This window comes from Oryzias latipes, chromosome 8, assembly GCF_002234675.1.
Source record: "Oryzias latipes chromosome 8, ASM223467v1".
Taxonomy (NCBI): domain Eukaryota; kingdom Metazoa; phylum Chordata; class Actinopteri; order Beloniformes; family Adrianichthyidae; genus Oryzias; species Oryzias latipes.
The window spans coordinates 3,143,796-3,168,605 of record NC_019866.2 but is presented as its reverse complement, the minus strand read 5'-3'; the positions used below and the strand labels follow the sequence as shown (position 1 = coordinate 3,168,605).

Sequence of the window (24,810 nt, the reverse complement as noted above, 5' to 3'; positions counted from 1 at the left end):
TTTTCTAAATAATTTAAATTACATGTCAAAGAGGTCTAAAACTTTAAAAAAAACTTTTTAAAAAAATTATTTATAAAAATTATTTTTGGGGAGCCGGTTTAGCTCATGCTGGTTTGCGGCACCTTCCGTCCGTGGAACCAGTGAAGCCAGGCTTCCCAAGCGGGCGTGTCTCCTCCAGCGAAATCACTCATTGGAACAGCTGACCCAGCATGGCAACAATCGTTCCTCAGTGTTTAAACAAACAACTGATTGTGTCGCTCCGCGGATGTGGGCGCGGCTGACCCTGCGGATGTGGAGAAGCGAAAGCGAAACCTAAACAAGGAGCTAAACTGGGTCTGGTGAATCTGGGTCTGAGGACGACGACGCGGGAGAACCATGTCTGCAGTCAGGTAAACTTTCTGTTTGAGTCTTTCATTGTTTTTTGTCTTTTTTAAAACCATGCTTGGTTTCAATATTTCCACACTTTGAACCTGTTTCTACGGAGCCCGTGTCCTGACATTAAGATATAAAAATATATCTTGTTCCCACAGATTAATATCTTGTTCCCACAGGTTATTATGTCGTTCGCACGAAATACTATTCCGTTCCCACAAGATACTATTCCGTTCCCACAAGATACTATTGCGTTCCCTCAAAATACTATTCCGTTCCCTCGAAATGATTAACTCGTGCGAACGCAATAATTATGTCGTTCGAACGCAATAATTAATCCGTTCGAACGCAATAATTATTCACGTCATAAGTCATTCACGCGGATATGCTCTCTGTACGCCGGCAAAACTAAGCCGCTTTCAGCGGTAACTTCCGTGTCTCTGTGACCCATATTCGTTCAAAAAAGGAACATGAAAAACAAAAATGATCACTTTATTACTGTCTCAATGAATATAAGAAAAATATCAATAGATTTATGATAACTAGGCTGCTTTGTCATACGATAGCTCCTGCTAGGCTACTACTAGCTCCGCCGCAGAGTTCTCTGATCATGTATGCCGGCATTTGGGCAACTGGCTGGTCTGTTGTCAGACAGCTGATATTGTAGTTTAGGGTCGAATAGGAATAATAATATTCAGGACTTGTCTTTTATTAACTTTAGCAGTCAGTATCTTTACATTCGAAGCCTATTAGGCTACATGCTAACTGACTAGCCGATCATTTCCTGTTATTAATTTACGTCATAGATTTACAGCAGATACCTTCACATTTCTGTCTGTGTGTGTCTCATTACATTGCATTGAAGACACGGAGGATGTTTAGAGAACAGATTTATTTATTTTAAAAAGCACAAAAGCATCCATCGTATTCACGTTCATTCACATGATGATCTGGTACGCCCTCAGTCATCTTGCTGCAAAAGCCGCTTCCTGCCGCTACTTCCGTGTCTCTGTGAGCATTCAATAGGGGTAAAAATAAAAGCAAGAATGGTCGATCTCTTATTTTCTCGATGAAAATCTGAAAAATATCATATTAAGCTGGATGCTTCGCCTAAAGCACTTACCTTTAGCTTGTAGCATAACAACAATAGCAGTACGTCCCGTTTCCCAGGGTGCTTTGCTGCCAATCACTGGCCAATCACCGTGTCCCTGTGACCAAGGTCTAACAACAAGACCAATGATATTTTTCTTATATTCATTGAGACAGTAATAAAGTGATCATTTTTGTTTTTCATGTTCCTTTTTTGAACGAATATGGGTCACAGAGACACGGAAGTTACCGCTGAAAGCGGCTTAGTTTTGCCGGCGTACAGAGAGCATATCTGCCTGAATGACTTATGACGTGAATAATTATTGCGTTCGAACGGATTAATTATTGCGTTCGAACGACATAATTATTGCGTTCGCACGAGTTAATCATTTCGAGGGAACGGAATAGTATTTTGAGGGAACGCAATAGTATCTTGTGGGAACGGAATAGTATCTTATGGGAACGGAATAGTATTTCGTGCGAACGACATAATAACCTGTGGGAACAAGATATTAATCTGTGGGAACAAGATATATTTTTATATCTTAATGTCAGGACACGGGCTCCGTATGTTTCCGTTTTTAAATCTTAAAAAATACCAACTGGCTTTAACAAAGTATCTTTCTGCTTCTACAAAGACCTTTAACTTAAAACTATGGAACTACGTTTCTGCCATAAACTGAAAGGGCGTAAAGACAACTAAGCAGGCGTTTTTTGTAAGGTTCACTCCCTCAGTTTCTAAATACGCCCGCTTAGTTGTCTTTACGCCCTTTCAATTTTTGGCATTTATGTAATTCGATAAAACGCTCTGCGCATGTTTCCTGTATTCACTTTTCTGCTTTAATGCGATCTATAACCAATAAATATCTGGATAAAGTGCAGAATTTCAGCTCAGTTATGAAAGAATAATAACTCTGACCACAGAATCGAAGTTTTAGGCGCAAATTTTGATGTTTTGTCTACAAAATTCCCAAATCACTTGATAATTTAGAGCAGTTTGGCGCCATCTGCTGGTAAAATGTTGTAACCGTATTTTATTTTCTTAACACTTTGTAATCCGGAACCTTTTGGGGCCTTTCTGTTACTACTTTACGGTTTGTTTTCATTTATCTTTAAAAATGCTTTTGTGGCAACTTTTTAGTAAAAATTCTTTTTTCACAGGTACATTTTGATTATATTACAAAATGATCCCACACTGAATCAGGAAATGTCAAAAAAACTCAATTCAAAGTTGCAAATTGTCATTTTTTTGTTGCAAATAACACAACATAAATTGAGATCAAACTGGTATTGAGCTTTTATAGCAAAAGATAAAATGTATAAATACAAAATAAAAATGTATAACCCCTAAACAAAGCTAAAACAAAGTCATGTGAGAAAAAACAACAACATGAAACTCCATTCAAGCATAAACAAAGTTCCAAGCAGTCTCACAATTACAATATCTGGCAGATTATAATGCAGATTTTCTATTTTTTAACAAATTCTAGGACTTTAAGTGTGCTTTATAGTTCGAATGTACAGTAGGGCAGTGTTTTTCAACCTTTTTTGAGCCACGGTGTGGGTACCGGATGTTCTCGGGCTGCCGGATGTTGTCTGGGTCTTTAGGGGTCCTTCGACCAATGATGACGTCACCCTACGGTAACCCCAGTTGGACAAACTAGTTAGCAATGATCCTCTCTACAAGTCCAAAGTCAAGCATAATATTGACAATTTTTCTTGACACCTCTGTGGCAGTTTTGGTATAGAGGGATTTTGCCACGACCCACTTGGTAAAAAATCTGTGGCTGTTAGAATGAACCTGCAACATGAGATTCAGTTAGTTTTAATATACGTTGCACCCACGACTTTCAGGTTCTGTTGGGTTTTTTTAATCCAAAAACTGATTATATTAACTTTAAATGAATTTAAACACACAGACACACTACAAAATTTAGTGATACCTTTTGCCCTTTGCAGTGGTAGGAAGGGTACCAATCAGGTCTATCCCAATGACACATCCCATCCTTCCTGAACTTGGATGGGATGAAGAACAGGAGCAACAGTTTTAACTGTCTCGTGGTGCTGACAGCGGGGACACTCATCAAACTTTGAAATAGTTTGAAATAAATTAATTTAAGAGTAATTAATTAATTAAGTCAGAAAATCCTAATTATCATTCTGGGGAACACATAGCTCAAGTAGTCCAAATATATTACCCATTCATTACATCCTCTCGTGCAGTTTTCCAGTGGTCCGATGCTAAAACCTTCTCCAATGTCCGCCGTCTGCCATGATGACCCCCCACTGCCAATGTCATCGTGGCAGCTCCTTAAAATGTCGCAAACCTGCGCTTGAAACACGACCAAGCGCAGCTTGCCCCGATGGTTGTAATACAACTGCTCATCTAATAACCACCAGGAAAAGAGAATGTTAACTTCAATTGGCGTTAACTTAATATCTGATTAATGACTAATTATACTGGTAGTAAACCGTCTTCAAAAACAGTGACATCTGCGTGTATCTAACAAGTCTCACACATCACATTGTTGTTACTTACTTTTAATTGTGTAATTCTTTGACGTCTTTTGAATGGTCGCCTTTCTGCTATCGGGATTCTTAGAAGTGAGGGTGAGGTTATGATAAGTCCCTTGTGCAATGTAGTGGGAAATTTCGATGTAATATTCATCCATGTTTCTCACAAATAACAGAAAGTTATTGTGCTGGCGATCTCACAAAATAAAGGAAAGTTATTGTATTATCGAGCTCACAAACAACAGAAAGTTTGAAATTGACCAATCACTAAGTTAGACGTCATCGTGGCAACTTACAGCCAATCAAATAGTGTGACGTCATCATTGGTCGAAGGACCCCGAAGGACCCCGAGAACATCTGGTACCCACAACGGCACACTTTAACCTTGAAAAAAATCCCGCGGCACACCAGCATCCCAAAAAAAAAAAAAAAGGAAAAGCTCATAGTTTGTATTGATGTACAGCCCCTCTGCAATCTCACATGCATTTTTGTGATAATTATTGCAGAAAAAGCTGGAAGCTGGAGTTGTTTTTTTCTAAAAGATGAAATAAAAGTTAAGTTAAAAGACTCAAAAATTGTTTGATGTGTGTTCGTTGTTTTAAGACGTTAAGAGGAGAGACTCAGTGTGCGCTAAGACAGTCACTTTAACCCAGGGGTTTTAAACTCATTTTCGTTCGGGGGCCACATTCAACCCGTCTGATCTCAAGTGGGCCGGACCAGTAGCGTAAAGGCAAAACAACAGCTTTGTTCTTGTTTTTTTACCCAATTGGAAAACATGCCTCAACCAACATGGTAGCTTTATCATTTCTTATTACACATTCATTCACAGAGGCTAAAGGATCTTAAATGAAATTAATTTCACTTTAAAAAATATTGATTTATTCGATTTTATACAGCCTGAATATTTTAAATCTGACACTGAAGCAATCCTGATAATAAATTCAAGAGGGGCTACAGAAAAAAATGAAACATCTTCCTAAAATTTAAACATCCAAACGATGAAAAAAATCACACTAAATTAAACTTGCAAACATTTGTGAACATAAGTGTTTGGAGTTAACCTCCTTTCTCTCCTGAAACTTCACAAGACCGTCAATATCAGGATTCAAATCAGAAACACATTTGCAGAAACACATTTACTGTCATTCAAGTGTGCAAAACACAATGAAATGTCCATTATTATTATCATTCATTATTCTAAGAATCTTTTCCTGGTTTCTGCCTGAATTTTGTGGCAACACCTGCCTTCTTCCTGACCTTTGATGGAAGCGCCATCAGTGACCAAAATTACTTCACGTGACCAGTTCACTTCAACATCGTCCAGCACAGTAACTAGAGAGCTGACTATGTCATCAGCTGTTGTGGTGTCTATCAACTCCAGAAACTCCACTGTGACATCTCTTCATCACCTCTAATAGATATGCACAGCTGTACATATCTGTGATGTTGGTGCTTTCATCAATAGTGACTGAAAATATGATAAATGCCTGGATTCCTTCATATGGCTGCCCATGTTTCCTCAGAGATGTTGGATCTGATCGTAATTCGTGACAGACTCATGTTTAAGGTCTTCTGCAAGACTTCTGCAGCCTTCAGCATTTTTCAATAAGTTCACCATGAAAAAATAGATTGGATGTTATCTCCAACTTGTTTGCAATAAGGTAGCTAGCTTTCACTGCTCCATCACTGACGTCACGGCTGCAGTAAATCCAGATGGTTATTTATCGGTCCAGCTAATAGTTGCTAAGTCTTTTTTTTCTTAACTGCAAATGGTGAAATTTTTCTTTGTGGAGTGTCTCATAGTGGTGCTGAATGTTATTTTCTTGGAGAACCTGTTGATGACATACCAAGCATGCAGGTTTGCATTCAGCTCTGTGAACAAATAAAACGCTTTCCATTTTCCTGGAAAGCTCAGGACTTCACTTCAACCTTTTTTTTCTTTTTGACAACATTTTGGTCATTAGGTTGTCACTACTGATCATCCTTCAGTGGTGAGGCTCACAGGGAACCACAGGGAACCAAAACTACTGCCTACCCAGACACATGCAGAGTTATGTTGTTTCAACTGTTCAGCTTTTCCTTTGCTCCCCCTAGTGGCGGAATTGCGCATTTCGGTTATTTCTTTAAAAAAATCATAACTCGCCACAGGAATGGACTAGAAACTTGCTTTCTTTTTTAAACATTCTTGTGATTTTTACTCTTCATGTGTGGGCCGGACTAAACCACCTGGCGGGCCGGAGACGTCCCGCGGGCCGTGTGTTTGACACCCCTGCCTTAACCCAATGCACCATGGGAGATGCAGTGCAGAAAATCCACCGACCGCAGAAAGACCAGCGTCTCTGAGCTTCCCTGTTTTGTTCACTTGTTCCACGGTCTGACACCGCATTCTGTGGAAAGCTACACCGCTAAAGATGAGGTTTAGCTGGTATTTTTGTTGGAACTGAGTGACTTATGAGCTAAATCGAAACAAGGAAGTGAAGACTTTAACCACTTCTGATTGGTCAGACTTGTAACACTCTACAGTTCATTTAGAGTCTTAAGATTATTGTCGTGGGTTGACTATGGAACACAAATGAACAAATGAACAACCAATTAAATCAAGATTTGTTCTTTAACCATCATAATTTCATTGAACCCAGTCACACTCCATGAATCGCGCTCCCGATTACATTATAGGTCCGTGCACGCGGTTACGATGATTCCCTATTGTCCGTCTAGCGACTCCCACCTGTGTGCGCGTAAGCGCTCCGACGTAAACAATTCCTCCCAAAGTCAAAAGAAACAGAAAAACTGAAATGATCTCACCCCGTCCTTCGGGTTAACGTCAGGGAGTCTCATTTTTCTCATGGTCACTTTCCAGCCACGTCCTTCCCCAAAAGAAATTAATAATAATCCCAGCGGCAGAAGTTGGAAAGGTCCATGTCAGATCCTCCTCTGTGACTCCCGATGGTCGGTTTCCGGGGTATTCCGTGCGTGCTTGCTGTTGGAAGGGCCCTCTTAGTCTCCCTTTCCGTCTTGTCAGAGTTTGAACTCTCCTTAGGCTTTCAGCCCACCTTGTCTGTCCCTTTTTAACCCGGAAGCCATGCCGGGTGTTAACGCACCCCAGCTGATCGCATCAGCTGTGAGGAGTCACGTCAGCGGCATCCCCGGTACACAAATACCCAAAATACACACATTCACTAAAATAAAAGGAAAACATAGGACCTCTTCACCTCATAGGGTGTAAAATACAGAAAACATGATACATTTATGTGGCTTTGTCACATAGTCCCCCCCTCCAGCCGGAGGCTTCTAAGGACTTAACCCATGATGGGTCTTTAAATTAACCACATGGACGGTATCTTCCTTCTGTGGGTCACCCCAACCAACCCTGTAATTAACAGGCCCTAATCTTTGTAGTACTTTTGCTGGCCCTTCCCATCTAGGCGCAAGCTTTGCTGTGAACTTATCAGTGGCTTTGGAAAGTGGATGTGTTCGGACCCAGACTAGGTTACCCGGGAGAAAGTGCGCATCTTTCCTCCGTTGGTTATAGTACCTAGCTTGTCTAGCCTGATGCAACCCCCCTCTCCGTTTGACCTCCTCTGCCATTTTACGTTGCCGTTCTACCAGGTTGTACGACCCCAACTGTTCAGGTGATGGAGGTTTGTGAATTAACCGCTGCAGTGGGCCAAGTATGTTTCGTCCTAAGGCTAACTCTGCAGGGGTTTTCCCTGTTGTTTCCTGTTGAGCGGTGTTTATGGCAAAGCGGAACTCAGGGATCCATTGGTCCCAGGTGTTGTGTTGCTGGCCGATAAAGGAGGAAATCATGGTCTTTATGGTTCGGTTGAAACGTTCTGTCAGATTTGTTTGAGGATGGTAGCTGGTGGTTAATTTCTGTACGACTCCCCAGTTGTTACAGAGTTCGTTCAACAGATGACTGGTAAATTGAGGACCCCTGTCCGACACCAAGTATTTTGGTACCCCCCAACGAGTAAATATTTCTTCCCGTAGGACTTTTACAACCCGGGGTGTTTTGCCATCTTTGAGGGGAAACATTTCCACCCATTTTGTATAATAGTCAACGACCACTACAAGAACGGTGTTCGATTTCTTGCTCCTTGGGAAAGGTCCCATGATATCAATTCCCAACATCTCTCCCGGCAGAGACACAGAGGTGTTTTGTAATAAACCTGATGGTTTTCGGTTATCTGCTTTGGTTCTTTGACACACCTCACAGTTTTTTGTATGATCCCATACATCTTTACGCACATTAGGCCACCAGGCTACCTCCAAAACCCGCAACAATGTTTTTAGTTGTCCCAGATGACCTCCTAGAGGGTTATGATGACATGTGATCAAGCCTTCAAGAATGATTGGTGGAGATAGTTAAAGGGGCGGGACTAAAACACTTATAGCTGCAGCTAAATCGCGGTACCGTCATTCTTATCAAAATGTCTTTAATAGAATCAAATAAACACAAAGAAAAAAGCCTTTTACAATCTTTCATATTCTTAACTACTCAGTGTTATATCAGGGCCTGTTTGGATGAACACAGAACTGATATCAGGAAGATGGGAAATGTTTTTAGATCAGTTAATGAGGGCAATTTTCCACGGCACACCTGACCATCTCCCACGGCACAATAGTGTGCTGCGGCACACTGGTTGAAAAACACTGCAGTAGGGGTCACTGAATTATATCAGAGTTGATTTTCGTTTGTTAGATTTATGTATTTGTAGCTAAGATGCATCACAAACAGTGAAATAAACAGGTTTTTTTATCACTGTTGACATCACCCTTCCTAATACTACATGTGCTGGATTGACGCAATCTTATGTGACACAGGGTGTCTTTTATTTTGAAAAGAATTCGCCTGTATCAAAAGTTATAAACTATTTCCTTTAGAAAAAAAGAGAAAAAAATGTATTTCCTATTTATTTTTATGCAAAATATATATACACTAACACATAACTCCAAAAAATTTAAAGCTAAAATCTTTTTGAAACTTTTGCAATAAAATTTTAATCAATTGAAATAATAAATAAGATCAGCTAATATGATCGTTAAACGGACTGGGGGTTAAATATTGTAATGATCCAGATGATCCAGCTGTACTGTCACTTAAGCGGGGTAGCAAATGCCGAGCTGCTAATCAGATGGCTTCATTGAAGAGCTGTCCATGCCCCATGCACCGCACAACCCCCGGTGAGTCTCAAGGAGGAATAAACTAGACTACAGGCATTAATTCCCTTAGAGCAATATGCCTGTTTATCCCAACACACTCAAACAGCCCAAACAGCATGGAGGTCACTTCAGTGCACAACCCTCAGACTCAAGGTTTCACCCTAAAGGCCCGTTCACACCGGGACGAATTTCGCCTGGCGAATATTCGTCCCGGTGTGTACGGGCCTTAAAGCTCCTCACTTCCCATGAGCCCTAGGGGCTGAAGGCGGGGCTAACCCCAGGTCGCTACAATATGTTTATGACCAATTTGTGTATCACAGTTTTTCATGTTGGTTTTGGAAGCAAAGCTTTGGGGAGAAGTTAAAAAAATCCACTTTCAGTTATTTATTTGTTTAAAATGAATGTATTTAATATTTAAATCTGATTAATAGAAATATAACAAAAACAATATTGTCATTCTTTTACAAATAACTAGATTTTTTTGTCATATTTCTTTTTTGGTATTAGATTACTGTTTTTCCTCTATCATCTTATCAAAACATCTTTTCTGTGTATCAGTCTTTCCACACTTGGTCACAATAAAACCCATTTAGATAATATTTAGTAGAAATCCCGATAGCTGATAAAGAACTGCTCCTGAACATTTTTATCTAAATCAATTTTTGGATTAAACCATTGGAACATCTGCAGACATTTAATAAAGAAAAATGAAAAAATGTTTTACTGGGAAATGGAAAATATATTTGCATTCTTTTTTTCAATGTTTTGTTTTACAGAAAGAAACTGGAGGACGCCTTGAGGTGCTACGTCACAGACATTCTCACCGACATCCAGACGGTCAGAGATTTCTGTGAGAAGTTCTCCAAATGGATGCTGTGGAGGGAAACTGAGCTGGAAATGATAAGAGACATCAAAGACAGGGCAGACAAAGTCAGCAACTGTGCCACATCAGAGGGAAAAGGTCAAGCCTTTAAGAGATATGTGAAGAATATGTTCACCCAGACGGGCAAACTGTATTCAGAGCTGCAGAAGGAGCTGGAGGAAGTGCTGATGGACACTCTTGGAGGTTTGGAGACACTCCAGTGCTTCCTGGACGCCATAGAGAAGCTGGCGGTCAGCTCTGTGCACGTGTTCATGGAGAACCAGCTGATCCAGCTTCCTGAAAACATCGGCTTTGATTACGTTCAGGTCGTCATCAACACTGCAAAACTCATCTGCCCTCTCCTGCTGGAGTTTAAAAGAGATGCAAGCGTTTTCTTCCTTCCCAAAATGCAAAACGCTGAGGTGCTGGCATATCAGCTGGACAGGTACATCCAGACCACAAAGAAGATGTGTGAGAAGATGGAGAAAAGGTGAAACTACAGCAAATAGGCACAGCTGTGTGCAGAAAATGTCCAGTAAATGTGACTGACAGTGTTTTCCACAGCTGTCTGAATGATGGCTGCCTGACGGAGACAGAAGTTGTGGTGAAGCTGGATGTGGATTTGTCTGAATTTAACATGCAGAGGATGCTGGACCACATCAACCAGCTTAAAGACATACGGTAGGGTTTTGGTTTGTACTCACTTTAATAACAAAATCTTTGATCTGCATTGTATTTTCTGCTTTATTTTCCTTCTAATAATCCAGACTCTTGAGGAACATTTCAGAAAACAAGAGTCCAACACTTTCCTGTTTTGTCCCGTCAGGATGGACCTGGACTTCCGGATGGTGTTCTTGTTCCAGGAAGAATCTGGTTCCAGCTTCATGAAGGAGTTTAGTGAGCGTCAGCCCAGGATGCTGCAGTTTCTTAAGGAGCTGGAGGAAAATGCTGTTCAGCTGGACAGAATGAACAAAGGTGCAAAGATCTCCAGTGTTGCTGGCAGCTCGGTGGGGGCAGTTGGAGGTGTGCTGTCCATCGTTGGTTTTGCGTTGATGCCTTTTACATTAGGAGTGTCCGTAGCACTCGCCGTGGCAGGCATAGGGATGGGCGTCACCAGTGGAGTCAACAGCATCGTCACCACGGCCACTGAGTTGGGGGTCAACCGGACGCACCAGAAGAAAGCCAGTGAAATCTTCCAGAGCTTCATGGAGGATGTGACCAAACTACAGGACTGTTTGGAGGAGGTGAGCAACAGAGAAATCTCCAAACTGGAACATAGTAGCGTAGATTTAGCTGTGGGAGTAAAAAAACTGGCTTTCAAAGCTGGAGGTGTCTGTAAAAACATTGATGGAATTGTTGATTTAGCTTCTGCAGCGAAGCTGTTAAAAAGTGAGGAGCTGGTTTCAAGTGCAAGTAAAGCGGTGGCTCAGGAAGCAAGGGCTCTCCGTAGCATTTCCAGAGTGGCTTCAGACGTCCCTGACATCGGTCAGGCAGCTGTTAAAAGCTCTCTGGGTATGTCCAAGTCGGCCAGAGCCGGCTTAATCGCGGTCAACGCCCTCTTCCTCGGCATGGACCTCTTCTTCATCTGTAAAGACAGCATCAGCCTGGCCAAAGGCAGCGAGACGGAGGTGTCACAATTTATCAGAGCCAGAGCTGCTCTGTGGAGCTCAGAGATGGACTCCTGGAAGAAAATCCACGACTCGCTGTGTGACGGCCAGCAGACATCAGGGAAGAAGGAAGCTCTTCTGGAGACGCCATTTTACCTCAACAATGAGGTTCTGCCTAACTAAGAGGAGGACTAAATAAAAGATCATGTGTCATCAATCAATCAAATAAGTTAAAAAAAAGTCCAGAAAATGGAACATTTGATAAATAAATTTAATTGGTTTTAAATTGGTTCACATTGTATTTTTTTGATTCTTGATTAGATGAGGAAAAAGTAAGATAAGAATATTTTCTTTGGTTGTAGATCTGGGATCACTGCACTGCAAATGGTGAAAAAGATCTTCTGTAAAAGTTTCATTTTAATCTTCATTCTAATATCAACCTAAACCTTTAAAAAAATAGTTTTTATCTATCTTGGAAAATGTAATTTAGATTGAGCTATAGTAGGTTTATTTAACTATAACATAAAAAGGTCAAGTGGATCACAGCAGACAACATACACTTGATGACAGCAAATAATGATCAACCATCATTCCAGTCCAATGTGTGGAAACACTTTCAATTTAGTAAAGTCATGTGACCATACAGTGTGCTAGAATGTTCTAATTATGTTCACTTTGTTTTATTTGGATGTGGAAAAAAAAGAGTGGGCTGAACTTAAGGAAACTAAAATGTGAATGGATTTGCCAATAATTCTTGTTTACTTGTTTGTTTGTACACATATTTAATTGATTATCTTGCAAGGAATGTGGAAACCTTCCCCTGGTCTGTTCAGTTCCAGGGATTTATCTCTGAGTCACAATGGTTTAAGTTTTGGGTAAAGATGTCCTGGGTCCATTGTAGGTCAGTGAATCGGATCAAATAAACCAATATCATCTATGAATCAGATTGTCAAGTAATGGTATGAATCATTGCACCCCTAAATTTGACTGATTCATCCCAGTTTCCTGTTGTTTTAACCTTTACTTTTCATTGAATTTCCAATCATTAAGCTGATTCTGTTTGGTTTGTTCTCAATAAAACAGTGTGTTGATGACTGATAACAATTGTGTTATGCCAAATTATTGTATGCTGAGATTGCCTTTTTGCACCCTCCTTTTGCCGTCTAGGCTGAGCTGTAAATGAATGAATGTAAATTATAACTGAATTAAAGATTGAGCATGTTTTCAAAAGTCAATGCTGTGGTTTTGTGGTGTTTGGATCGTTGTCTTGCTGCATTAACTGCATTGCTCTTTAAATTAAGGTCTGCAGAAGATGGTGTCCTGATTTTTATTCTCTTAGCACCAGTCCACAAAGTCCACCATGACTGACCTGTACTCCAGTTTGTTCCCCTCCAACAGCAGAGCTCTGAGTCATCAGAGTTCTTGTAGGTAATATCTGCAGGTCACTTGGGGAGAGCTCAGAGTAGAGCTGCTGCTCGCCCACATCCAGAGGACCCACATAAGGTGGCTCGGGGATCTGGTTCTGATGCCTCCTGGACGCCTGCTTGGGGAGATATTCCGGGCATGTCCCACTGGGCAGAGGCCCCGAGGAAGACCCAGGACACGCTGGAGAGACTATGTCTCTCGGCTGGCCTGGGAACGCATCAGGGTCCCTCCAGAGGAGCTGGAGGAAGTGGGCGGGAGAGGGAAGTCTGGGCATCTCTGCTTAGACTGCTGCCCCCACGACCCGGTACTGGATGAGGGGAAGAAGATGGATGTAATGTATGTGATTTCTTTTTTTAGCAGAATCAGCAGAATTTTTTTTGTGACATTTTTTGTTTGTTTCCCACGTCCACAAGTTTAACATTTTTAATGCCCGAACTAAGGTTGCCTTCTTACATATTGCAGGAAAAATTGAAAATCGTCAAATCTCAAACTTTGCCACAAAATGGCCGCATGGCCATCCCATGATAATTTCCAAACTTCCTTTGGATTCCTCCAACTCGTGTGTTTTGGTTTCTTTGGAGATTCTTAAATTTATTTATTTATTTTTTGTCTGGTGAGAGCTGGTGAGAGCCATACATTAAAATGAACAGCATAACAATAATAAAAAAGGCTCAATCCTGAGGGTTTGCTGGACTGGGGCTGTATGGAGATGGGGGAGCAGCGTTGGAATCAAACCTATTGATGAACAGGTTAACCACATTGGCCCAGTTGTCTCAGCGGCTCTATGTCCGTATCCGGTGATTGTCTTCAGGTCTCTCTACTCATCTCGAATTTTGTTTTGCTCCAGCAGTTCCTCCAGCTTCCTCCTGTGTTTGTTTTCAGCCTGTCTGATGTTATATTTAGTTTGTCCTGAAGAGAAATGTGGAAGAACTGGTCTAATCAAACACAAATGTGTTAAGTAAGAGGAAGATGTGTTCTCCTAAAACTACCACAACATTACCATGGAGCTTCATTTGAATGAAACCAGAACAAACATGAAAAATGTTTCCAACCAGAAACACACTTGATTAAGAAAAAATAAAAATCCATTTGGATTCAAAGATGGTGTAGTGGTTAGCAGTCTTTCTCCTCTGCCTCTGCAGGAGATGTGCAGAGGGTTTTTTGTTCTCCAGTCTAACCTTTCAACCATTTCCCTCATCAAGACTCGTGCTATTTAAGCTCTGCTTCCCTCCAGCAACTGACTGCCAGATTGTCCTTCTTACTGGAAGCTCTATCCTGCTGTTTGGGCCTCTGGCAGTGCACCATGATCCTTTGGTGGGTGGGTTCGGGTTCGCTTTTCAGTGTTTGACCTAACAACTGCCTGTGACGCTCTGTAAACATGGGTGTGGCAGAATCTGCTGATTTGAGGAAACAAAAGTGAAAGCAAAATAAGAATCTAAACTATCCCTGCAGCAGAGCTCTGGTTTCTGCAGGTATAGGTGAATCTGGCGGCAGAACCATGTCTGGCATCAGGTAAGCTTTCTGTTTGAGTCAGAAAACCTCTTTGAAAGTGTCAGGACTTGATTTGATTGACATTTTTGATTTTTACTCCACGTTTTGATCTGTTTTCTTATGCAGACTGAAATTTGACAACATGGCCTCTCTGTTTCTATCATGAACTATAACTTAAAAGAGTCACACATTGCCACACTAACTTAAATAAATACAAAACCCTGTTATAATCTATTTTTGTAGCTTTGCTGCTCCTTCTGGGTTTTATTCGGAGAGAAACGGGACAGAATGGTGGAAGACTGGGGAATCTAATTCAGACAGAACTGATACAAAGTCCTTCTCTGCCTCCAAGCTCCATCAATACTAGACAGAGACTATTGATTGGATAGAATCTAGACCAATTATCAGGCTGTTTGATGGCAGATATATTTTTTTATTTTCTTTTATTGAAATATAATTATTACAAACTCTCGAAGACAAAACAGCACAATGATGCAAGGCATAGTTCTCCACAAAAAACAAAACAAAACAAATGAATATATATATTAAACAATGGTACTGGGTCAATTACCATATCAATGGCGAGCAATTAACATCACCCAGTGAGGGTCCTTAGGCAAGACCCTTTAACGCTACTGCCTCCCGAGCGTGGTTAGGCTGCAGCTCACCGTTCCCCCAGGGGACGGGTTAAATGCGGAGAAGAATTACCCCATTGCTGGATAAATAAAGTACCAATTATTATTATTATTATTATTATATTAAAATATAGAAATATTTCAGCATAAATTAAATTTCCAGGCAAATAACAATCTGGACCCTAGATTAGTAAACATTCTGTAGCAGATATACAAATATCAATAAAAAGATTTCTGTTCTGAATACATTTCAATGAAGATGAATAAAGTCTGACTTCATTTTTAAAGAACAAAAAAATTCGGTGAATCTTTTTTTTTTTTTTAATTTAATATTTTCCTGAAGTCAGGAGGATATTCACTAATCTTGTCCCTTTTGACAATTTTGATGGCAGATATGTCACCCTAAAATTAAACTTATCAACGCAAAATCAAAGATAGGGAAAAAGCGGGATGAGACACAACACATGTGAAAACGTTTGTTTTGCAAAGGCAAAAATATTTATTTTTTGAAAGCAAAAAAAAAAAAAAGTTTTTGAAAGCAAATATTTAATTTTCATGCTTGCTTCTTCGAATTTTTTGTTTGCATAGATCCGGCATAATTTAGAGCAGTTTGGCGCCACCTGCTGGTAAGATGTGTTAACTGTATGTGTCTTACTGCAGTTTTCAAACTTCTCAAATGTGTTTATGACCAATTTGCATCTGTCACACTCCTGTCCGGAGTGAGACCGACAGGTCCAAGGCAAGACCAATAAAAGCCACTCCACAAGGTTTTTGTGAATGCTGAAAATGGCTGTTATTTTTATTTTACAGTAGGTAACCAGCAGCAATGTCCATACATGCTCTGAAACCCAAACTCCTCTCTCTCATGAACCAAAATTCACACTTTTATAAGACATGGCCCCTCCCCTGGGCCAGGTGGTTTCAGTTGAGGTTAATTGCTGATTTTTGGTCAGGCCCTACAAAAGCCTACCAAACCCAGAGATCGGGTCCTTTGACCCAGGAAGTGAAACTGAAAAAGGTAAGACACAAGTCAGCAAGACATACAAAAATACATAAACATAATACACCCAAAATAATAAAGGAATAAAAGGAGTTAACAGTGTGTATATCAGTGTGTGTTGCTATCAGGAACTTTCTAAGATGTTTTAAATGGTTGAATGTGTGCACCCACCCAACCAGCATTAGCTTAGTCCCTGAGTATACGATGTGTCTGTATGTTTGAGTTCCTGTGTGGAGTTTCAGTCAGGGGAAACTGCCACATTACCTCCCCCCTCTCCTGGCGCCGCCGTGGTGGCCCACCGAGACAGGTAGTCTGCCATCAGATTTGTTTTGCCAGATTTGTGCCGTATTTTGAAACAGAAAGGTTGCAGGTCAAGGTACCAACGGGTCACCCTGGCATTTCGGTCCTTCATGGTTCCAATCCAGGACAAGGCTTTGTGGTCCGTTTCCAGGTCAAACTCACGCCCCAGGAGATAGTAACGAAGACTTTCCAGGGCCCACTTGATGGCTAGGGCCTCCTTTTCTATGGTGGAAAACCTCACTTCTCTGGGCTCCAGTTTTCGGCTGAGGTACAACACAGGCCTCTCTCCCCCCTGATCACTCTGAGTCAACACAGCTCCAATGCCAACATCAGAAGCGTCTGCTTGGACCGTTAAACGCTTCTGGAAGTCAGGACTACAGAGAACAGGTGAAGAGCACATTGCAGTCTTTAATGCAATAAAAGATTGTTCACAGTCAGCAGTCCATTTGACAGTGTTAGGAGCCCCCTTCTTTGTGAGATTGGTTAAGGGGGTGGCGAGAGTGGAGTAGTGAGGGATGAAGTTGGAATACCACCCCACAAGGCCGATGAAAGACCTTACTTGCTTCTTGGTGCGTGGGCGTTGGGCATTACGAATGGCATCGACCTTGTCCACAAGAGGGCGGATGCGACCCCCTCCAAGCTGGAACCCCAGGTACTGGACTTCTCCCTTGGCCCACTCGCACTTTTGAGCATTTAGAGTCAAACCAGCCCCTTCAATCGCACTCAGAACAGCTCTTAAATGCATGAGATGGTCCTCCCAGGACTGGCTGAAGATGACGACGTCATCCAGATAAGCCGCACTGAAGGCTTCAAACCCCCTCAGGACAGCATCCATCAAACGCTGGAATGTTGCTGGGGCACCATGGAGCCCAAATGGCATCACTGTGAAATGGTAGAGTCCTGTTGGGGCACAAAAGGCGGTGTACTGCTTTGACGTCTCATCTAGTGGAATCTGCCAATACCCCTTGCAGAGGTCCAATGTCGTTATATATTTGGCAGTCCCAACACGCTCCACCAGGTCATCTATGCGGGGCATAGGATAGGCATCAAAACAGGAGACAGCATTCACCTTTCGGAAGTCGATGCAGGGCCTCTGAGAGCCATCCTTCTTGGGCACCATCACCATGGGGCTGGACCACTCACTCCTTGATGGCTCGATAACCCCAAGATCCAGCATCCGCTGGATTTCATCTTTCAGGACCCCCACCAATCGTTCTGGGATGCGGTACGGCCTCTGACGTATTGGAGGAGTCTCAGGTCTTTGGAGACGGATGGTGTGCTTGATGAGTGTTGTTTGACCTGGACCATCCCGAAATAGCCCAGGCATCTCCTGCAGCAGCCTTTGCAAAGCTTGTTGGTGTGCTAAGGTCAGGTGCTCCAGACGAGGTGTTTTTGGCTGTAAGAGTTGGTGCAGATTAGTCTCTGACTCACCATCGTCTTCGTTAGCCTGACGCACCAACAACACCTGAGCTGAATCACGCTCCTTCCACGCCTTTAGCAAGTTGATGTGGTAGACTTGGGATGCTTTTCCCTTGTCTGGGTGAGCCACTTCATAAGTCACTGGTCCAGTCCTCCTCAATACCTCGTAAGGTCCTTGCCATTTGGCTAACAGTTTGTTGCTGCTTGTGGGAAGCAGAATCAGGACCATCTCACCTGGTTTAAACTCTCTTTGTCGAGCCCGTTTGTCATACCAGTACTTCTGGTCTTGCTGAGCCCGCTCCAGATTGACTTGGGCCTCATCCTGGTACTTCTCAAGGCGTTCACGCATCTGGAGGACATAAGACAAGATACCTTCTGGTACTGGTTTCTTGGTAGCCTCCCACTCTTTCCTCAGAAGATCTAGTGGCCCTTGGACAGGCCACCCGTAAAGCAGCTCGAACGGGGAGAAGCCAGTTGATGCTTGAGGCACCTCCCTGTAAGCAAACAAGACAAAAGGCAACCACTTGTCCCAATCACGGCCTGTATCAGCCACAAACTTGCGCAGCATTTGTTTGAGCGTTTGGTTGAATCTCTCAACCAAGCCATCAGTCTGTGGATGGTAGGGGGTTGTCCTTATGCCTTTGATGCCAAGTTCCTTCTGTAGTTGCTTCATGGTGCCAGAGGTGAAGTTGGTAGCCTGGTCCGTGATGATCTCATCTGGCACCCCAACTCGAGAGAAAAGCTGGACAAGGGCACTGATTATTTTCGGTGTCTTTATGCTTCGAAGGGGAAAAGCTTCTGGAAAACGTGTGGCGTAGTCACAGATTACTAAAATGTATTTATAACCAGAGCTACTCTTCTCTAATGGCCCAACCACATCCATGGCTATGCGCCGAAAGGGGGTACCAATTACCGGTAATGGGTGTAACGGTGCCTGTCTGACTTTGATGTGTGAGGTGACCTGACAGTCTGGGCATGTAGAGCAATACTGTTTGACATCTTTGAACATTGTAGGCCAGAAAAACCGGGATCCCAACCTCATGTATGTTTTCTGCTGTCCCAGATGTCCTGCCCATGGTATTGTGTGTGCTAGATGTAGAACGAGAGGCCTACAACTAACTGGAACGACCAACCGTTTACCTGCCTCCCCTGTAGCATACAAAATGTCATTTTCAACCAAAAACCTCAATCCAGATCCTTGTTTTCCCTCCCCATTCTCCACCTGCTTATACAACCAAGACAGAGAAGGATCAGACATTTGCAAAAAACTTATGTCATTCGGAATATCCCAGTTAACACTTACAGGTTCAGGATAAACTTTTACATCAGAATCTGTACCTGTAATTTTGTCAATGCGACGCTGGCGTCGGGATTTCCTGGGGCCTTTGGAACCACCCTCACACAGATCACTGTGAAGATCTGGCAGGGGCTCCAAGCCAGCTTTTGTTTGAGACCTTGTAACCACTGCACATATTTTAGGTTTCATTTGTGTGATCAAATCATGGAGAACCGGCAAATCTCTTCCCAAAACACACTCTACAGACAGTTGGTCAATAACCCCCACCTGTAACAAAAATGCATGGCCGTCAACGGCTATAGTAACCTCTGCTGTAGGATACGATCTCTGATCCCCATGAACACACTTAATGTTAGTCTTGTTTTTATAATCAATGACACCATTTGACAGACAACACTTCTTAACCAGTGACAAAGAACTTCCGCTGTCTAATAAAGCGGACACATATTTACCATTAACTTGAACAGGATACAATGAGGATGAATGTGGGGTACTTTGTCTGCATAAGTCATTACCTGGAACATAGCAGTAACCTGAAAGTTTAGACTTTTTAAGGGGACAGTCTGAGGCCTTGTGACCAGGTTGTTGACAGTAGTAGCAGATGATTTCCCCATGACTGGAACCAGCCTGATGTCCAAACCTATTAGTCCCAACAGCACCCCGACTAACAGTAGCCTGCTGCTCCACCCTTGTAGCCCCCACATTCCCAAATGTCCCATGGTTTCTGGACCTCTGACCTTCTAGCCGACTGTCCTCATGTCCCTTACGCAACGGCCGCTGTGAAGTGCTGGTCACGTGGGGTCTTCGGGCGTTGACGTATTGCGTTGCCAGTTTTGCAGCCTCCAAGCCAGAAGTGGGTTCCCGCTCCTTAACCCATGTTCGAACGTCTGGTGGAAACATCCTCAATAGCTGCTCGAGTATGATGACCTCCCCGATGTCCTCCACACTGCACTGGTCTGGCTTAATCCAACGTCGATATAAACCTTTCAGGCGCTGGTAGGTCTCTGTGGGCGTCTCTCCCTGAGGAACAGCTGTACTCCTGAAACGCTGGCGATAAGTCTCAGCAGAAATGTCAAATTTAGCCAAGAGAGCTTGCTTCAGATCTAAATAAGAATCAGAAAGGTCCTCATCCATGGCAGAATAGGCCTCCAATGCCTTCCCAGTCAGTAGAGGAACCAATCTGTAGGCCCACTCAGTCTCCGGCCAAGCCCAGGTCTTCGCTACACGTTCAAACCGGAGTAAATAATTCTCAATGTCCTCACCAGACTGGAACGGTAGCAACTTGGGGTCCTTCCGTAGGGCTGGAACCGTTGGCTGAGACTGCAGAGCTGGTTGCTGCAGTGGTGAAGGCCCACCCAAGGAAAGTCCTGTAGGAGAGGCAGCAACCTCCACATTGGAAAGAGATGGCAGCCCCCTGCCAGCCTCCATAGCTGTCCGCAAACCTTGGAGCTCCCCAAGCAGCATTTCTTCTCTGCTCCTCTGGGCATAAATGAACTCCCGCAGCAGTGTAACCATCTCCTGCTCTGAGGACGCAGCTCCTGGTGGCTGGAAGGTAGGACCCTCATCCCCATCATCAGTTGCCCAGTCTTTACCTTCCACATCAGGTTCAGCTGGCTCTGGCTCCATCAAATGTTTGGCAGCCTTGCTCCTTGTCTTCTGGGTCATGATCCCACTTCTGACACCAAATGTCACGCTCCTGTCCGGAGTGAGACCGACAGGTCCAAGGCAAGACCAATAAAAGCCACTCCACAAGGTTTTTGTGAATGCTGAAAATGGCTGTTATTTTTATTTTACAGTAGGTAACCAGCAGCAATGTCCATACATGCTCTGAAACCCAAACTCCTCTCTCTCATGAACCAAAATTCACACTTTTATAAGACATGGCCCCTCCCCTGGGCCAGGTGGTTTCAGTTGAGGTTAATTGCTGATTTTTGGTCAGGCCCTACAAAAGCCTACCAAACCCAGAGATCGGGTCCTTTGACCCAGGAAGTGAAACTGAAAAAGGTAAGACACAAGTCAGCAAGACATACAAAAATACATAAACATAATACACCCAAAATAATAAAGGAATAAAAGGAGTTAACAGTGTGTATATCAGTGTGTGTTGCTATCAGGAACTTTCTAAGATGTTTTAAATGGTTGAATGTGTGCACCCACCCAACCAGCATTAGCTTAGTCCCTGAGTATACGATGTGTCTGTATGTTTGAGTTCCTGTGTGGAGTTTCAGTCAGGGGAAACTGCCACAGCATCTCAATATTTTAGTAATGATTTTGAAAGCAAAACTTTGGAGATGAAGGGAAAAATGTTTCTCATTAACTTTAACTCAATAAGTTTTTGTCATCTTTCTTTTTTTTGCAGTGAATTAGTATTTGTTTGTCTCTATCATCTTATCAAACACATTTTGATTGTGGTCAGGATAAAAATGTATTTAGCTGACATTTGGAAACCTTGATTACTTTTGCCAGCTAAAGAACTGCTCATTATTGCTTTTTTAAAATCTAAGTTGAGATTTTTATCAAATTGAGTCTATGGTTATTTCTCTTTACATTCATCTGCTGCATCTCCTGCACACATTTGATTAAGAAAGATGCAGAAAACTTTTAATGAAATATGGAATTTTTACACTTTATTTCTTAAAACAGGGCAATGTTTTGTTTTACAGAAAGGAACTGGAGGACGCCTTGAGGTGCTATGCCTCAGACATTCTCACCGACATCCAGACGGTCAGAGATTTCTGTGAGAAGTTCTCCAAATGGATGCTGTGGAGGGAAACTGAGCTGGAAATGATAAGAGACATCAAAGACAGGGCTGACAAAGTCAAGGTAAAACAGTCTGCAGAGCTGCAGAAGGAGCTGGAGGAGGTGCTGATGGACACTCTTGGAGGTTTGGAGACACTCCAGTGCTTCCTGGACGCCATAGAGAAGCTGGCGGTCAGCTCTGTGCACGTGTTCATGGAGAACCAGCTGATCCAGCTTCCTGAAAACATCGGCTTTGATTACGTTCAGGTTGTCATCAACACTGCAAAACTCATCTGCCCTCTCCTGCTGGAGTTTAAAAGAGATGCGAGCGTTTTCTTCCTTCCCAAAATGCAAAACGCTGAGGTGCTGGCATATCAGCTGGACAGATACATCCAGACCACAAAGAAGATGTGTGAGAAGATGGAGAAAAGGTGAAACTACAGCAAATAGGCACAGCTGTGTGCAGAAAATGTCCAGTAAATGTGACTGACAGTGTTTTCCACAGCTGTCTGAATGATGGCTGCCTGACGGAGACAGAAGTTGTGGTGAAGCTGGATGTGGATTTGTCTGAATTTAACATGCAGAGGATGCTGGACCACATCAACCAGCTTAAAGACATACGGTAGGGTTTTGGTTTGTACTTACTGTAATAACAAATTATATTATTTTTCTGCTTTAGACTTTTTTGAGTAACTTTTCAGAAAACAAGAGTCCAACAGTTTCCTGTTTTGTCCCGTCAGGATGGACCTGGACTTCCGGATGGTGTTCTTGTTCCAGGAAGAATCTGGTTCCAGCTTCATGAAGGAGTTTAGTGAGCGTCAGCCCAGGATGCTGCAGTTTCTTAAGGAGTTGGAGGAAAATGCTGTTCAGCTGGACAGGATGAACAAAGGTGCAAAGATCTCCAGTGTTGTTGGCAGCTCGGTGGGGGCAGTTGGAGGTGTGCTGTCCATTGTTGGTTTGGCGTTGATACCTGTGACAGCAGGAGTGTCCTTAGCACTCACCATGGCAGGCGTAGGGATGGGCGTCACCAGTGGTGTCAACAGCATCGTCACCACGGCCACTGAGTTGGGGGTCAACCGAACGCACCAGAAGAAAGCCAGTGAAGTCTTCCAGAGCTTCATGGAGGATGTGACCAAACTACAGGACTGTCTGAAGGAGGTGAGCAACAGAGAAATCACCAAACTGGAAGCTAGTGACATAGATTTAGCTGTGGGAGTCGGAAAACTGGCTTTCAAAGCTGGAGGTGTCTGTAAAAGCATTGACAAAATTGTTGATTTAGCTTCTACAGCTAAGCTGTTAAAAAGTGAGGAGTTGGTTTCAAGTGCAAGTAAAGCGGTGGCTCAGGAAGCAGCAGCTCTCCGTAGCGTTTCCAGAGTGGCTTCAGACGTCCCTGACATCGGTCAGGCAGCTGTGAAAAGCTCTCTGGCTTTGTCCAAGTCGGCCAGAGCCGGCTTAATCGCGGCCAACGCCCTCTTCCTCGGCCTGGACGTCTTCTTCATCTGTATAGACAGCATCAGCCTGGCCAAAGGCAGCGAGACGGAGGTGTCACAATTTATCAGAGCCAGAGCTGCTCTGTGGAGCTCAGAGATGGACTCCTGGAAGAAAATCCACGACTCGCTGTGTGACGGCCAGCAGACATCAGGGAAGAAGGAAGCTCTTCTAGAGACGCCGTTTTACTTCAACACTTATGTGACACAGTGTCAGTTCTGTTTTTTCTTCCTCATTCTTGTGTTTTTCTGTGCAGGTTGGCTGTGGCTGTCCATGTAGTATAGGCATAGTGGCCTGCACTGTAGGTCAATTTGTTTGAGCTGTATTGAAGTGGTTCTGTTTCTGCTCTCTGTGTCGGAGTATACTTTATTTTTTAGGTTCTAGCTCCAGCACATCTTGATTAATTTGTATTCTAGTGTTGAGTTCTGTCATGTTGTGCGTTTTTCCCACCTAGAGTGGTGCTTTTTCTTATGAAATACTTTTAGTTCTCACTGTGGCTTGTCATCTGGTCCTGCATTGGGGTCATCCTGATACGACCCTGACCTGATGTGGAAAAACTGGAAAGACCAGAAGAGGTTCTGCCTGACTAAGAGGAGGAACAAATACAAGATCACCAATCTATCAAATAAGTTTTTAAAAAAAGGACCAGAAAAGGAACTTTTGATAAATGAAAATGCCATTTAGTTTGAGCTATAGTAGGTTTATTTAACTATAACATAAAGAAAGGTCAAGTGCATCACAGCAGACAACACACACTTGATGACAGCAAATAATGATCAACCATCATTCCAGTCCAATGTGTGGAAACACTTTCAATTTAGTAAAGTCATTTAGTAAAGTCATGTGACCATACAGTGTGCTAGAATGTTCTAATCATGTTTACTTTGGGTTATTTGAATGTGGAAAAACAAGAGTGGGCTGAACTCTAGAAAACTAAAATGTGAATGGATTTGACAATAATTCTTGTTTACTTGTTTGTTTGCACAAATATTTAATTGATTATCTTGCAAGGAATCTGGAAACATCAATCATTAAGCTGATTCTGTTTGGTTTGTTCTCAATAAAACAGTGTGTTGATGACTGATAACAATAATTGTGTAAGAATTGTATGCTGAGATTGCCTTTTTGCACCCTCCTTTTGCCGTCTAGGCTGAGCTGTAAATGAATGTCACTTTTTTTTGTTTTCCTCACCGATAATTTTAACATTTTTGTCTTTCAAACTAAGGTTTCCTTCTTACTTAGTGCAGGAAAAGTGAAAATCACCAAATCCCAAACTTTGCCACAAAATGGCCACCAAGGTATAATTCGTGTGGCCATCCCATAATAATTTCAAAACGTCCTTTGGATATCCCCAACTTGTGTGTTTTGGTTTCTTTGAGGATTTGGAAATTCATTATTTTTTTTGGCTC

The 24,810-nt window shown here is 42.6% G+C and overlaps 2 protein-coding genes across 2 annotated transcripts; both read left to right on the top strand.

Annotated features, from left to right (window-relative positions):
• The first annotated feature begins 98 nt into the window (after positions 1 to 98).
• Positions 99 to 12,842, top strand: LOC111946270. The gene is made up of 4 exons (XM_011477785.3): positions 99 to 389; positions 9,915 to 10,490; positions 10,565 to 10,681; positions 10,827 to 12,842. The coding sequence occupies exons 1-4, from the start codon at positions 376 to 378 to the stop codon at positions 11,788 to 11,790; spliced, it is 1,671 nt and encodes a 556-aa protein (XP_011476087.2). The 5' UTR covers positions 99 to 375; the 3' UTR covers positions 11,791 to 12,842.
• Positions 12,843 to 14,463: 1,621 nt separating this feature from the next.
• Positions 14,464 to 24,494, top strand: LOC101155313. The gene is made up of 4 exons (XM_023957322.1): positions 14,464 to 14,544; positions 21,838 to 22,344; positions 22,419 to 22,535; positions 22,654 to 24,494. Exons 1-4 carry the CDS (start codon positions 14,531 to 14,533, stop codon positions 23,678 to 23,680), a joined length of 1,665 nt encoding a protein of 554 aa, XP_023813090.1. The 5' UTR covers positions 14,464 to 14,530; the 3' UTR covers positions 23,681 to 24,494.
• The last annotated feature ends 316 nt before the right edge of the window (positions 24,495 to 24,810 follow it).